This window comes from Bos javanicus, chromosome 15 (assembly GCF_032452875.1).
Source record: "Bos javanicus breed banteng chromosome 15, ARS-OSU_banteng_1.0, whole genome shotgun sequence".
In the NCBI taxonomy this organism is placed as follows: domain Eukaryota; kingdom Metazoa; phylum Chordata; class Mammalia; order Artiodactyla; family Bovidae; genus Bos; species Bos javanicus.
In genome coordinates, this window is record NC_083882.1 from 78,408,857 (window position 1) to 78,425,609 (window position 16,753).

Genomic DNA, 16,753 nt, shown 5'->3' on the forward strand with positions numbered 1-16,753 from the left:
CATTGAAGGTCAGGAAGGGCGGTGGTGAGGAAATACCCCTCGTCCAAGATAAGGACCAATGGCTGCGCTTTGCTGGAGCAGCTGTGAAGAGATACCCCACGCCCAAGGTAAGAAAAAACCCAAGTAAGATGGTAGATGTTGCAAGAGGGCATCAGAGGGCAGACACACTGAAACCATACTCACAGAAAACTAGTCAATCTAATCACACTAGGACCACAGCCTTGTCTAACTCAATGAAACTAAGCCATGCCAGTGGGGCAACCCAAGATGGGCGGGTCATGGTGGAGAGATCTGACAGAATGTGGCCCACTGGAGAAGGGAATGGCAAACCACGTCAGTATTCTTGCCTTGAGAACCCCATGAACAGTATGAGAAGGCAAAATGATAGACTACTGAAAGAGAAACTCCCCAGGTCAGTAGGTGCCCGATAGGCTACTGGAGATCAGTGGAGAAATAACTCCAGAAAGAATGAAGGGATGGAGCCAAAGCAAAAGGAATACCCAGCTGTGGATGTGACTGGTGATAGAAGCAAGGTCTGATGCTGTAAAGAGCAATATTTCATAGGAACCTGGAATGTCAGGTCCATGAATCAAGGCAAATTGGAAGTGGTCAAACAAGAGATGGCAAGAGTGAATGTCGACATTCTAAGAATCAGCAAACTAAAATGGACTGGAATGGGTGAATTTAACTCAGACTGTTATATCTACTACTGCAGGCAGGAATCCCTCAGAAGAAATGGAGTAGTCATCATGGTCAACAAAAGATTCAGAAATGCAGTACTTGGATGCGATCTCAAAAATGACAGAATGATCTCTGTTTGTTTCTAAGGCAAACCATTCAATATCACAGTAATCCAAGTCTATGCCTCAACCAGTAATGCTGAAGAAGCTGAAGTTGAATGGTTCTATGAAGACCTACAAGACCTTTTAGAACTAACACCCAAAAAACATGTCCTTTTCATTATAGGGGACTGGAATGCAAAAGTAGGAAGTCAAGAAACACCTGGAGTAACAGGCAAATTTGGCCTTCGAATATGGAATGAAGCAGGGCAAAGACAAATAGAGTTTTGCCAAGAAAATGCACTGGTCATAACAAACACCCTCTTCCAACAACACAAGAGAAGACTCTACACATGGACATCACCAGATGGTCAACACCGAAAGAAGATTGATTATATTCTTTGCAGCCAAAGATGGAGAAGCTCTATACAGTCAGCAAAAACAAGACCAGGAGCTGACTGTGGCTCAGACCATGAACTCCTTATTGCCAAATTCAGACTGAAATTGAAGAAAGTAGGGAAAACCACTAGACCATTCAGGTATGACCTTAATCAAATCCCTTATGATTATACAGTGGAAGTGAGAAATAGATTTAAGGGCCTAGATCTGATAGATATAGTACCTGATGAACTATGGATGGAGGCTCGTGACATTGTACAGGAGACAGGGATCAAGACCATCCCCATGGAAAATAAATGCAAAAAAGCAAAATGGCTGTCTGAGAAGGCCTTACAAATGGCTGTGAACAGAAGAGAAGTGAAAAGCAAGGGAGAAAAGGAAAGATATAAGCATCTGAATGCAGAGTTTCAAAGAATAGCAAGAAGAGATAAGAAAGCCTTCCTCAGTGATCAATGTAAAGAAATAGAGGAAAACAACAGAATGGGAAAGACTAGAGATCTCTTCAAGAAAATTAGAGATATCAAGGGAACATTTCATGCAAAGATGGGCTCGATAAAGGACAGAAATGTTATGGACCTAACAGAAGCAGAAGATATTAAGAAGAGGTGGCAAGAATATACAGAAGAACTGTACAAAAAAGATCTTCACTACCTAGATAATCACTGGGTCACACCAGATGGTGTGATCACTGACCTAGAGCCAGACATCCTGGTATGTGAAGTCAAGTGGGCCTTAGAAAGCATCACTATGAACAAAGCTAGTGGAGGTGATGGAATTCCAGTTGAGCTATTTCAAATCCTGAAAGATGATGCTATGAAAGTGCTGCACTCAATATGCCAGCAAATTTGGAAAACTCCGCAGTGGCCACAGGACTGGAAAAGGTCAGTTTTCATTCCAATCTCAAAGAAAAGCAATGCCAAAGAATGGTCAAACTACCGCACAATTGCACTCATCTTACATGCTAGTAAAGTAATGCTCAAAATTCTCCAAGACAGGCTTCAGCAATACATGAACTGTGAACTTCCAGATGTTCAAGCTGGTTTTAGAAAAGGCAGAGGAACCAGAGCCCAAATTGCCAACATCAGCTTGATCATCGAAAAAGCAAGAGAGTTCCAGAAAAACATCTATTTCTGCTTTATTGACTATGCCAAAGCCTTTGACTGTGTGGATACAATAAACTGTGGAAAATTCTGAAAGAGATGGGAATACTAGACCACCTGACCTGCCTCTTGAGAAATCTGTATGCAGGTCAGGAAGCAACAGTTAGAACTGGACATGGAACAATAGACTGGTTCCAAATAGGAAAAGGAGTACGTCAAGGCTGTATATTGTCACCCTGCTTATTGAACTTATATGCAGGGTACATCATGATAAATGCTGGGCTGGAAGAAACACAAGCTGGAATCAAGATTGCCGGGAGAAATATCAATAACCTCAGATATGCAGATGACACCACCCTTATGGCAGAAAGTGAAGAGGAACTCAAAAGCCTCTTGATGAAAGTGAAAGAGGAGACTGAAAAAGTTGGCTTAAAGCTCAACATTCAGAAGACAAAGATCATGGCATCTGGTCCCATCACTTCATGGGAAATAGATGGGGAAACAGAGGAAACAGTGTCAGACTTTATTTTTTTGGGCTCCAAAATCACTACAGATGGTGACTGCAGCCATGAAATTAAAAGACGCTTACTCCTTGGAAGGAAAGTTATGACCAACCTAGATAGCATATTCAAAAGCAGAGACATTACTTTGCCAACAAAGTTCCATCTAGTCAAGGCTATGGTTTTTCCTGTGGTCATGTATGGAATTGAGAGTTGGACTGTGAAGAAGGCTGAGGGCCGAAGAGTTGATGCTTTTGAAGTGTGGTGTTGGAGAAGACTCTTGAGAGTCCCTTGGACCACAAGGAGATCGAACCAGTCCATTCTGAAGGAGATCAGACCTGGGATTTCTTTGGAAGGAATGATGCTAAAGCTGAAACTCCAGTACTTTGGCTACCTGATGCAAAGAGTTGACTCATTGGAAAAGACTCTGATGCTGGGAGGGATTGTGGGCAGGAGGAGAAGGGGACGACAGAGGATGAGATGGCTGGATGGCATCACTGACTCGATGGACGTGAGTCTGAGTGAACTCTGGGAGTTGGTGATGGACAGGGAGGCCTGGCGTGCTGCGATTCATGGGGTCGCAAAGAGTCAGACACGACCGAGCGACTCAACTGAACTGAAGATAATGCAATTTCTAGACTTTTAGTAGTAATACTAGATGGCAGAATAAATGGAACTATTATCAAAATTTTAAGTGAATTATTCTGTTGGAAATATTTTCTAATTTTCCTTGTTATGGATTCTTAGATGGGCTTCCCAGATGGCTCATCAGTAAATCATCCATCTGCAATGCAGGAGATCCAGGTTCGATCCCTGGGTCGATCCTTGGGTCAGGAAGATGTCCTGGAGAAGTAAATGGCAACTCACTTCAGTATTCTTGCCTAGGAAATCCCATGAACAGAAAAGCCTGGTGGGCTATAGTCCATGGGGTCACAAAAGACTCGGACATGGCTTAGAGACTAAATATCATCAACGACTCCTTCGATCCTCCCATCATTTAAAGGTGAGCATTCAATTTCCAGAAACATGGGGTTTCAAATAATCTTTGATATTAATTTCTCATGTAAATGCTTTCTTCTCTGCAATCACCCTCTGTGCTTTCTCAGTTTTTTAACTTTTCTGAGGCTTTCAGTGGTTAAGTCAAAGATCTCTTGGTGAATGTCACATTGCCCTTGAAATTATGTGGGTTATTGTCAAATACCTTTTAATATTGATTTCTAGCATAATTCACAGAGAAGGCAATGGCAACCCACTCCAGTACTCTTGCCTGGAAAGTCCCATGGACGGAGGAGCCTGGTGGGCTGCAGTCCATGGGGTTGCTAGGAGTCAGACATGACTGAGCGACTTCACTTAATTTTTTCACTTTCATGCATTGGAGAAGGAAATGGCAACCCACTCCAGTGTTCTTGCCTGGAGAATCCCAGGGATGGGGGAGCCTGGTGGGCTGCCATCTATGGGGTTGCACAGAGTCAGACACGACTGAAATGACTTAGCAGTAGCAGCAGCATAATTCAACACTGATAAGAGAACAGACTGTATGATTTCAATTCTTGTGTAGTATGAAATTTTTGAACCTTGTTTTATGCCCCTGGATATGTTCCAATGTCTTCTGGTTTATAGTCTATGGGAACTTGAATAGAATTTGTATTTCATTGTTGTGTGAAAATTGTATAAATCTTTATTATACTGAAGTGGTTAATAGTGTTTTTCAGGTATACTTTGTCCTTCTACTTTTCTACCTATTAATTTTATTATGCTTTGAGAGTTTGATGTTGAAACTCCAAATAAAAATCTAAATATATCTGTTTAAAAATAATTGTAATATATAGTGGAACTATATGTAACTTTGTTGTGTATTTTCTAAGTCTCTTGTGCATGTGCTATCATACTTTCATAATAAAAAAAAAAGGTAAAGACTAACTCTACCAGATGTTGTTGAGGATGTGAATTAACTGATTCACATTATATTATACTAATTATACATTGCTTCAATGTATACATAAAATGAAAATTGATACAGGCACAAAAAACTTTTAACTCTGAATTATCATGGATCAGTAAATATGTGTGTGTGCTAAGTTGCTTCAGTTATGTCTGACTCTTTGCTACCCTATGGGCGGTAGCCCATCAGGCTCTTCTGTCCATCAAATTTTCTAGGCAAGAAAGCTGAACGGAGTTGCCATTTCCTTCCCCAGGGGATTTTCCTGACCCAGGGATCAAACCCATGTCTCTCATATCTCCTGCATTGCAGGTGGGTTCTTTACCTGGGAAGGTAGTGCCACCTGGGAAGAAGTGGAACACTCTTCAAAGTATAAATGAAGGGTCTAGTCTTTTCTCTATTGTCAAAGAACTTATAGAGTCAGAGTTTGGCACCAGGATGGGGACAAGATATCTAGAGAAGGCGAAGCTTTGGAAAAATTTGAAATAAATAGCATCCAGGGACAAATGATATCCAAAGGTGAATGAAATTTAACACAGCAGAAAGGCAAAATCATACAGAAGTCAACAAGATAGATAACAGACACCAAGCCACACAAGACACTTCAGAGCAGTAGGAAAAAAGTAGAACTTGGAGAATTTTATAGGGCAGAACTCTGTGGTGTTTTCCAACTCATTCTATAATTGTAAGGAATTAATAATAATGCCCAGTTGGTACAGGGACAAGGTCAGTGAAACTGGTGTTATTGGTTATAAACCTTCATGTAGATTCTCACTGAGCATGATCAGATGGTCCCAGAGATTAGTTAAGCAGCCTTGATAAATGGTGTCTCTACTCAGTTGACTAAATGGACACGACTGTGAGCAAACTCCAGGAGGTAGTGGAGGACCGAGGAGACTGGTGTGCTGCAGGCCATGGGATGGCAGAGAGTTGGACACAACTTAGTGGCCAAACAACAACAATAACAACAATCACATTACACTTCATTGCTTTGGTTTATAACACTTCATTGCCTATGTTAAATATTTTCCCCTTGTAATTCAGTTTCTTATTTCACAGGGAAATTTTAATTGTCATTAAAAATATAAAAAGCTGTTATTTTATCAGATATATCTCATCTCTCTCAGCATCTAAGCATCCACGTTCCTTAGGCCATCCTGTTTCCATCATCAACTCATTTCTGCATGTTTTTTGTACTTTGTCATATTGCTAATCATTGTCATCAACAGAGATAATGTCATTCATGTTTATGATTTTTATGAACAGTTTGGATTTATGAAGATAAAAGTCACAAACACTGGTACTCTAAATATAAACATTATATTATATAACAATTTAATCAAAATTTTCTTCTAGCATTTTAAAATGAAAATAATTTTTTATATGTGAGGATACATGTATAATATTTATTTTTTCATTAACCTAACTTGGAGGCACACATTTCTACAAATCCTTTTAGTTCTCATAATAACTATACCTTTGCATTAAGTTTTGAGATTGAAAGTATAAATCCTCAAACTTTATTCTTCACTTTTCAGATTTTTTTTTTTTTTTGATTATTTGGGATTTCTTACAATTCCATATGAAACTTCTCTACAATTTCACACAAATTTTAGTATTTGCATTTCCATTTTTGCATAAAATGGCTTTTGGTAAAGATTGTATTAAATATGCACTCTAGGGGATATTGTTATCTTAATTATATTAAGTCTACAAGGCTATGAATACAGGATACGTTTATATTTACCTGTGCTCAGTCGCTTCATTCATGTCTGACTCTATGCAACCCCATAGACTGTAGCACACCAGGCTCCTTTGTCCAAGGGATTCTCCAGGCAAGAATAATGGACTGAGCTGCCATTTCCTTCTCCAGAGAATTTTCCTGACCCAGGTATCGAATCTGTGTCTCCTGTGTCTCCTGCATTGTAGGCGATTCTTTACCCACTGAGTCACCCTATGTCTTCTTTAATTTCTTTTAGTGATTTTTTTTTAGTTTTTAGTGTACAATTCATCCACCATTTTGGTAAATTTATTCATAAGTATTTTATTGTTTCTGATGGTACTGTCAACATACTTATTTTCTTAATTTTGTTTGGAGACTATTAATTCCTAGTATATCAAAATATAGGTTATTTTGTATTAATGCTAATAGTTTCTTCGTGTGTGTGAGGATTCCTTAGATTTTTTTTCTACATAAGAGCATGTCATTTGTTAGTATAATTTTACTTCTTCCTTTCCAATTTGTATGCCTTTTATTTCTATTTCTAGTCTATTTTTTCTGACATTAACCTTCAGGAAAATATTAAATAGAAGTGGTGAAAGGGAGAATATTCTGATTTTATGAGGTAAGCTTTCAGCTTTTCACCATTAAGTATGAGTCTTAATTATGGGTCAAACCTTCTAGATATGTTCAGGACTGGAAAAGGTCAGTTTTCATGCCAATCCCCAAAAAAGGCAATGCCAAAGAATGCTCAGACTACCGTACAGTTGCACGCATCTCACATGCTCGCAAAGTGATGCTCAAAATTCTCCAAGCCAGGCTTCAACTGTACATGAACCTTGAACTTCCAGATGTTCAAGGTTTCTGGATTTAGAAAAGGCACAGGTATCAGAGATGAAAATGCCAGTATCTGTTGGATCATTGAAAAAGCACAAGAGTTCCAGAAAAACATCTGCTTCTGATGTTTACTGACTATGCCAAAGCCTTTGACTGTGTGGATCACAACAAATTGTGGAAAATTCTTAAAAAGACAAGAATACCAGACCACCTGACCAGTTTCCTGAGAAATCTGTATGCAGGTCAAGAAGCAACAGTTAGAACTGGACATGAAACAACAGACTGGTTCCAAATAGGAAAAGGAGTACATCAAGGCTGCATATTGTCACCCTGCTTATTTAACATATATGCAGAGTACATCATGCAAAAACCTGGACTGGATGAAGCACAAGCTGGAATCAAGATTGCTGGGAGAAATATCAATAACCTCAGATATGCAGATGACACCACCCTTATGGCAGAAAGTGAAGAAGAACTAAAGAGCCTCTTGAGGAAAGTGAAAGAGGAGAATGAAAAAGCTCGCTTAAAGCTCAACATTCAGAAAACTAAGATCATGGTATCTGGTCCCATCACTTCATGGCAAATAGATAAAGAAACAGTGACAGACTTTATTTTTGGGGGCTCCAAAGTCAATGCAGATAGTGACTGCAGCCATGAAATTAAAAGACGCTTGCTCCTTGGAAGGAAAGTTGTGACCAACCTAAAGAGCATATTAAGAAGCATAGACATTACTTTCCCAACAAAGGTCGGTCTAGTCAAAGCTACGGTTTTTCCAGTAGTCATGTATGGATGTGAGAGTTGGACTATAAAGAAAGCTGAGCACCGAAGAATTGATGCTTTTGAACTGTGGTGTTGGAGAAGACTCTTGAGAGTCCCTTGGACAGCAAGGTGATCCAACCAGTCCATCCTAAAGGAGATTAGTCCTGGGTGTTCATTGGAAGGACTGATGTTGAAGCTGAAACTCCAAACTTTGGCCACCTGATGTGAAGAACTGATTCATTTGAAAAGACCATGATGCTGGGAAAGATTGAAGGTGGGAGGAGAAGGGGACAACAGAGGATGAGAATGTTGGATGGCATCACTGACTCAATGGACATGAGTTTGAGTAAACTGGGGGAGTTGGTGATGGACTGGGAAGCCTGGTGTGCTGCAGTCCATGGGGTCGCAAAGAGTCGGACATGACTGAGTGACTGAACTATAACTAACTACATAATCTGTTTATCTCAAATGTCATCAGAAGCAAAAAGGTAAGAATCTAGAATATAAAATTGCTATTAAATTGTCTTATTATGTAACACTGAGATCTTGGTTACTGCTTATTATTGAAAATAGCATGTTTAGTATTTATTTATTTTGGACTCAATATAGATTCTTTTATGGAATTTTCCTGATTATTGCATCTTGGTTGTACAATGAAAAGTAATGTTATTTCTCATTGCCCCTAAGGCTGGCAATCTTTGGTATTTTACATACTGTATCAGTCAGGGTCCAGCCAGGAGACAGTCCACAGTGCAATTTGGATAGAAAAAGTTCATATGCAATTATTAATTATCATGGGTATTATCTATAAAAGGATAATAAGGGCTTCCCTGGTGGTTTGATGGTTAAAAATCTGTAATGCAGGGGACATTGATTGATCTCTGGTGCAAGAAGATCCCACATGCCTCAGACCAACTAAACCCATGTACCACAGTTACTGAACCTGTGCTCCTGAGCCTGGGAACCACGACTACTGAGCCCACGCACTGCAACCACTGAAGCCTGTGTGCCCTAGAGCCTTGCTCCACAACAAGAGAAGCCACTGCAATGAGAAGCTCATGTGCTGCAACAGAGAGCAGCCCCAGCTGACTGCAACTAGAGAAAGCCCATGTGCAGCACCAAAGACTCAGCACAGCCCAAATAAGTAAATAAATCTTTTTTAAAAAGGAGGGAGGTAGTGAGCTCTGTAAAGAGTGACTTCCACTGAGAGATGAGCATCCAAAGAAGGAACATTTAGAATGTGAGCATCTCCCCAAACTTGGGATTCCAGTCTTATGGAGAAGGTGTAGCTGCTGTCCATTGAATGGTGGAAAAGTTTGACTGAGTTGCCTTGGTCCACAACTACTTCATGATCTCTGAAGAGGTTGACAGGCATGAAATGTCTCTGGAAGTTTCAAGACAGGAGCCTTCCACTGCAGCGGTGGTTGACTGAAAGTCATGAACAAGGAATTAAGGCCTTGAGGGGCAAGCAGGAAAAACCCATTTTGGGTGCAGGTGGAGAAAGGCTGGCAGAGAACACCCCTCTGATAGCACAGATGGTAAAGAATCTGTCTATAATGCAGGAGACCCAGGTTTGATTCCTGGGTGGGGAAGATCCCCTGGAGAAGGAAATGGTAACCCACTCCAGTATTACCTGGAGAATTCTATGGACAGAGGAGCCTGGCGGGCTACAGTCCATGGGGTCACAAAGAGCTGGACATGACTAAGTGACCAACACACATACACACGGTACATTTAGACTGAGTTGGAAAATTGATTACTGGGGTGCTTGTGAAATTTGTTGGAATCTTCCTGTAGGTGGGCCACTGAAACTCAATGGGAAAGTGTCCATGGAAGTGTCAGTAAAAGCGGAAGGAAGTGTCAGTAAAAGCAAAAGGGAGCCCAGTGGAAGCCATCCCTCCCGCCTCCCGCGATTATAACACACGCAGTGTTGAAAGCTACAGAGCCAGAACAAGATGAAAAAGGAACATATTTAATCCAGAGAGAGATGTGTCTTTGAACACTTCTCCTGATCAAGCTTATCATCATGTCAGGTCAAGGACAGGGAGAAATGCTTACAGGATCCATTTTCATTAATATGGAGTGGGCAATAATGCGTTTATTTGTAGCTGAGAGGCAATTAATTGATAACTGGCATAAGAATTTTATCCTTAATTCTTTGAACCCATTTTCTATACATTGAGGCTCAAATATATAGTGTAATATGACAGAGTCTTAAGTTAAAGTCAGAACTGAGATATATACTGAGATATGACTCTTTATCCTACATGCTGCTGCTAAGTCACTTCAGTCGTGTCCGACTCTGTGTGACCCCATAGACAGCAGCCCACCAGGCTCTCCCGTCCCTGGGATTCTCCAGGCAAGAACACTGGAGTGGGTTGCCATTTCCTTCTCCAATGCATGAAAGTGAAAAGTGAAAGTAAAGTCACTCAGTTGTGTCCATTCTTAGCGACCCCATGGACTGCAGCCTACCAGGCTCCTCCGTCCATGGGATTTTCCAGGCAGGAGTACTGGAGTGGGGTGCCATTGCCTTCTCCACTTTATCCTATATACTTTTTGCTTATTAAACAGCCTGAAGTAAGACTTCCCTTTTTTTGTTGGTAATAAGTGACTGCAATATTTTTTTTTTATTGTAAAACCAAAAAATAAGCAAGCATCTAATTTGTTGAAAGATTCTGTATAACTGAATTTTGATAATTTCGTATAATTTCAGTATTACTTATGCTCTGATACCTCATTAATCCTTCACTGAAGAGCACAGGCAGAGATGAACAATCACTTGGAGGTGGTATTGTAGAACAGATTTAAACATCTTTGTTATTTAAACTTTTAACTCTGAGTTTTCATATCTCAGTAAGTATGCTTTTGTGTTGTTGCTGTTTAGTCCCTAATTCGTGTCTGACTCTTCTGAGACCCCATGGACTGTATCCTCCAGTCTCCTCTGTCCATGGGATTTCCCAGGCAAGAATACTGGAGTGGGTTGTCATGCCCTCCTTCTGGGGAATCTTCCCAACTCAAGGATGGAACCCATCAGGTTATTTACCACTGAGCCATGTGGGAAGCCCTTCTATTTACCTGGGTCTTCTTTAATTTCTTTTACTGATGTTTCTGTTTTTAGTGTACAATTTATCCACCACTTTGGTAAAATTTATTCATAAGTATTTTATTCTTTCTGATAGTACTGCCTACATAATTATTTTTTAATTTAATTTTTTAATTAAAATTTTAATTTTTAATTGTTAATTCCTACTATATTGAAATATAGCTAGTTTTGTATTGATTCTAATAGTTTTATTGTGTGTGTGGATTATTTAGATTTTTTCTACATAAGATAATGTCATTTGGTAGTATAATTTTACTTCGTCCTTTCCAATTTGTATACCTTTTATTTCTATTTCTAGTCTAAATTTTCTGACATTACTCTTCAGGAAAATATGAAATAGAAGTGATGAAAGTGAACATGTTCTGATTTTATGAGGTAAGCTTTCAGCCTTTCACCATTAAGTATGTCTTTGCTATAGGAGAAACCTTGGCATATATTTGTTGATGATATAGAGCATGTCAGCCTTCAGGAGCACTTTGTCCCAGGTGTTACTATAAACTGTCACCTATCTGGTCATGTAATTATTTTCAAAAGGCCATTCCACAATTTTATTCACTAATTTGCAAATATTTCTTGGACTCTATCTCTTCATGTTAGATGGGGTTCTCTAGATGCAGATCCTGAGATGGGATTTTATGGAAGTGATTTATAAGGAGAAGGGATTTAATGAAGCCACTATGGTAAGCTTCCCTGGTGGCTCAGATGGTAAAGCATCTGCCTGCAATGCGGGAGACCCAGGTTCGATTCCTGGGTTGGGAAAATCCTCTGGAGAAAGAAATGGCAATCCACTCCAGCACTCTTGCCTGGAAAATCCCATGGACGGAGGAGCCTGATAGGCTACAGTCCATGGGGTCGCAAAGAGTCCGACACGACTGAGCGACTTCACTTTCACTTTCATGGTAGGAGAAGAAAGGCTGTGGTCTAAACTAGATTCTGATTACAAGAGCTCTAGAGTATAATTTTATGGATTCTACACTCTGAGAAGGCAGGAGCCAAATCTGTTTTTATTAGTCATTGAAGACCCAACAAATATCCATGTGCCTGTTTCATTATTTCAGCTCAAAAATATTTACTGATGAATGAAGGACAGAGGAATAATGGAGCACATTTATTATGAAATTGCTTTGTATGTAGATGTAGTCACAGATTAAAAAAAAGCATTTAATAATAAAATGTTACCAAAAGCTAAAGATTAACAGAGAAATATAATATGAATACTCATATATATATAAGACAATGAAATCTTGCTGAGACAGGAAAAACATCAAGGTAAACTATTTGCTCATACTGCGGATTATTTCAGTTTTCCTTTCTTTCTTTCTCTCAAAAGAAAGAGTAAAAGAAATTGTGATTTCCCTAAACAGTTCACCCAGAATTCTCAGAATCTGAATTAAATAAAATTAAATAAAGGTAGGAAAAAATTATCTCAAATACAGTGCCTTTTTTCCTCTTTATTTTGTTGAGATTTTATTTTGCTTACACCTTTTATTTATTCATTCAATGTTTTTTACTAACCAGAAATTGTGCTACTCTGAATAAACTATCATGATATACCAGGAAAGTTCTTTATGGAGTATGGCTGTATATTTAATAGATAGAAATTTCTATCTGACATCACGAGTTTCTTTTCTTTGAGTCATCACTCTTTTGGATGGTTTTTCAACCTAAGATGGTGACATGAACAATGGTAAGTGCTATGAAACCTATGAGGAAATTAAAAAAAATCATGCAATCTCCATTCAACTATTACAAATGTTCAATGGATAATTTTATTATTAAATATATTTATGTTAAATTGGAGGATTATTATTCTAATGTGTTCATCAAAACCCAGTATTGTGTTGGGTTTTATAACAACAAAATAGTTACATGTTACAGTCAACAAATCACTGTCAACTATGATACATAAAGTGAATAGTTGGTAATGAAAAGTCATTGGATTTTTAGTTACAGTAACAAAATGAAATGTACTATACACAATTTGTCCAGCATAGTCTCTGTCTCAATAAAAGGTAGTAATTGTCTTCCCTTTCTATCATTTCTTGGCTATCTATGAAGGCAGTTAGGATTTTGGTCAGGGAAATGGGTCTGATTCTGTAACTGACTCTTTGGTATATGTGCTTTGATACCATCCCTTTTCCTTCAATTTCACCACTTGTAAAATTGGGATAATAGCAGCATTATAGCAATCTCTTTGTGTTGTTAGAGAGAGTAGTGGTAAATATCAATCTACTTAGTATTTCTTTCATTTTATTAGATGAAAAAATCTATGAATCCACATACAAGGTTGAAACTAGTAAAAATAAACCTCAATTTGGTAGAATTTAGATTCTAAAGATGGAAAGAATGGTTTTGATATATGTTTTTCTCTTTTTCTGGGAACTTATTTCTGTTCCCCTCAGTGCAATAATTTGCAGTGACTAATTTACTTCTTTATTCTTTATATGCTCCTTGTTGAGATCATCCAAAATACACTTTGACCTTTGTATCAGATGAATTAACGTTTGGCTCTAAAGCCCATTTATAAGACACCTGAAGTAACTTTCCTACTACACAATTTCCTAATGGCATTTTCCATCTGGGCATTTCTCAAGGTATAGATTAAGGGATTTAACATGGGAGTTATCACAGTATAAAATACAGCAACTGCTTTATCAACAGCTAAGGTAGCTGCAGGTCTCATGTACACAAATATGCAGGGCACGAAGTATAAAACGACCACTGTGATGTGGGAGATGCAGGTGGAGAGGGCTTTTCGTCTTGCTTCCAAGCTGTAGGCCCTTAGGGAACGCAAGATGACCATGTACGAGACCAGCAGGAGAAGGAAGTTTAACAGACAGATGAAGCCACTGTTGGCAGCAATGAAGAGCCCTAGCGTGTGCGTATCAGTGCAGGCAAGACCGAGCAAAGGGTTCAGGTCACACATACAGTGATCTATGACGTTAGGGCCACAGAAGGGTAAGCGGAAGATGAAGAGGATCTGTATGAATCCATGAAGAAAGCCTCCCACCCATGACACTCCCACCAGCAGCCCACACACCTGCCAGTTCATGATGCTTGTATAGTGCAAGGGCTTGCAGATGGCCACATAGCGGTCATAGGCCATTATGGTAAGCAGGATGACTTCAGCACCTCCAAAGAAATGTTCCCCAAAGATTTGGGTCATGCATCCATTAAATAAGATGGTTTTCTTTTCACGGAGTGAATCTACAATCATCTTAGGGGCACACACAGAGGAGTAGCAGGCATCGATAAAGGAGAGATAGGCCAGGAAAAAGTACATGGGGGATCCCAAAGATGGGCTGGCAGTGATGGTTACCATGATAAGCACATTTCCTACCACAGTGGTGATGTAGATGGCAAAGAACACAGCAAACACAATTTTCTGCATCTTTGGATTCTGTGTGAGCCCCAGAAGAACAAACTCTGTCACGTTGTTCCTGTTCTCCATGTGTTTCATGAAATGGTTTATTCACTACCTGAAAGTGAGAGAGTTAATCCTTAGGTAGGTTGATAAGGCCCTGAAAGAGAAAGGGTCCAGGGCCCTGGAGGAGGAGAAGGATAGAAACATTTTTTTTCTACATTGCTTTGTCTTAGTCACATAAAATGTTCTTTCTTAAACTGAGCTTTTGTGACAATAATCTTTAAAATTAACTTTGTTTAAGCCCATTTTTTTTTTCTTAAACTGAGTTTTTGTGACAATAATTTTTAAAATTAATGTTCTTTAAGCCCAGAACCAATGATTACAGGACAAAACATCTCATCTTGCTCAAGGGTAGGTTTTTTCTTAAGCTCTGTACTAATGATTATGTAAGGAAAATGTATCTTGCTCAAGGACATGTTTCTCCTTCTTAAGTGAACTTTCTGACTAATCTTGTTATTTTAAGACCTTTCCATTGCCAGTTCTAATCTTTTGAATTTAAGATGTGTGTTGTGGGAGTGGGTCTGGTAAAAGTACATAAGGCCCTGATAAGACTTGATAAGAGGCAGTCTCTGTCCCCCTTCTGATGTCTCTGTTAGAAGCTTTCTCTGCCCTTTTTCACTGTAATAAAACTTCTGCCACACAAAGGCTCTGAGTGATCAAGCCTGGTCCCTGATTCTGAAGCTAAATCCTCTTCTTTGGAGATCTTGATTCCATCGTTCACTGTCCAAAGCTATCAAAGAAAACATAATTTTTATTTATGCATTCTTAAGCATATTAAACTTCTTCATTCTAATAAGTAGTAAATACCCAGACTTTACTGAGTGTGAATTCTTTCTTTTTTTAATGAAGAAAAGATTCCTGAGTGTGAATTCTTTCTTTCTTTCTTTCTTTTTTTAATGAAGAAAAGATTCTGAGTTCTTAAGATTATTCCAATTACCTCCTAGGAGAAAATTCTTTTAATAATGTAAATGTGAGAAACTTTTGTAAACCCATGGGCGGGAGACCTTAATCATCTGAAATGGTTGAGTCTAACTTGAAGTAGTGTATTTCCCAGATAATCGCAATTAAGTGTGAAAAGAGGTAGAGGATTGATGTAAAGCTGAGGAATTTTCCTTTTACTCTCTGAGAAATGGGGGACCATGGAAGGTCATTGAAAATATGAGTGGAAGGACGAAAGAAATTTGATGAAGAGGGAATCTTGGATGTTATTCTACTAAAGATTTTCTGTGTCTTGGATGAAGTCAGCAGGGTTTCAGTGAATGCATGGAAGATGGAGATAGAAACCAGAGTAGCAAAGTACCTAGAATAGTTGAAAAAGGAGTAACACTACAATGTGCACGCGCTAAGTGGCTTCAGTCGTGTCCATCTCTCTGCGACCCCATGGACTCTAGCCCACCAGGCTCCTCCCTCCACAGGATTCTCCAGGCAAGAACATTGGAGTAGGTTGCCATGCCCTCCTCCAGGGTTCTTCCCAACAGATTGTTATTGTTGTTTAGTCACTAAGTCATGTCTGCCTCTTTTGTGACCCCCATGGACTGTAGCCACTCTACACTCCTCTGTTCATGGGATTTTTCAGGCAAGAATACTGGAGAGGGTTTCTATTTCCTTCTCCATGGGGATCTTCCTGACCTAGGAATCGAACCCATGTCTCCTGCCTTGGCAGGCAGATTCTTTACCACTGAGCCTCCAGGAAAGCCCAAAGAATGGGTACAAGAGCTAATTAAAAGTATTCATAATGCATGTTGACTAAACCTACTTACTTTGCAATAGGTATAGCATGCACATTCCAATAGTTTTTTGCTATGTTCATAGTGTACTATCAGATGCTTTCTTTTCCTAGCAATAACAATTTACACGGCTGGTATTGTATCATTCATTTTGCACATGAGGAAACAATCTCATAGACTGATGTTAATAGCTTAATAAAAGTGCTAATATTAACTAAAGCTGCACACTTAGTGTGCTTTAAGTGTTATGCAGACATCTGGTTTTAAGCCTTGATACAAACCTACAGATGGTTACTACCATCATTTTTATGCTTATTTTACACATTAGGAAATAGAAACATAGAGAAATTAAGGATTCTGTTCAAGTCCAAGCAGCAAAAATTTAGGCAGAGCTAAGATCAGTTCAGGTTATGCATCTTTATTTTTTTGCTCCAAATCTTAATCCATGCTCTATACTGTCATGTTA

General features: G+C 39.0%; 1 protein-coding gene and 1 non-coding gene across 2 annotated transcripts; one reads left to right on the forward strand and one right to left on the reverse strand.

Annotated features, from left to right (window-relative positions):
• The first annotated feature begins 11,823 nt into the window (after window positions 1–11,823).
• Window positions 11,824–11,895, forward strand: TRNAC-GCA (transfer RNA cysteine (anticodon GCA)). Its single transcript has one exon. It is a non-coding gene; the product is annotated as a tRNA-Cys (tRNA).
• Window positions 11,896–13,607: 1,712 nt separating this feature from the next.
• LOC133261413 (olfactory receptor 4C46-like) lies at window positions 13,608–14,587 on the reverse strand. Its single transcript, XM_061439897.1, has one exon. It carries the CDS (start codon window positions 14,585–14,587, stop codon window positions 13,658–13,660), a length of 930 nt encoding a protein of 309 aa, XP_061295881.1. The 3' UTR covers window positions 13,608–13,657.
• Between the last annotated feature and the right edge of the window lie 2,166 nt (window positions 14,588–16,753).

What these genes read in the sequence shown, in the direction of transcription:
- LOC133261413 (XM_061439897.1), bottom strand. Translation starts at nt 14,587, where the DNA reads ATGGAGAACAGGAACAACGTGACAGAGTTTGTTCTTCTGGGGCTCACA.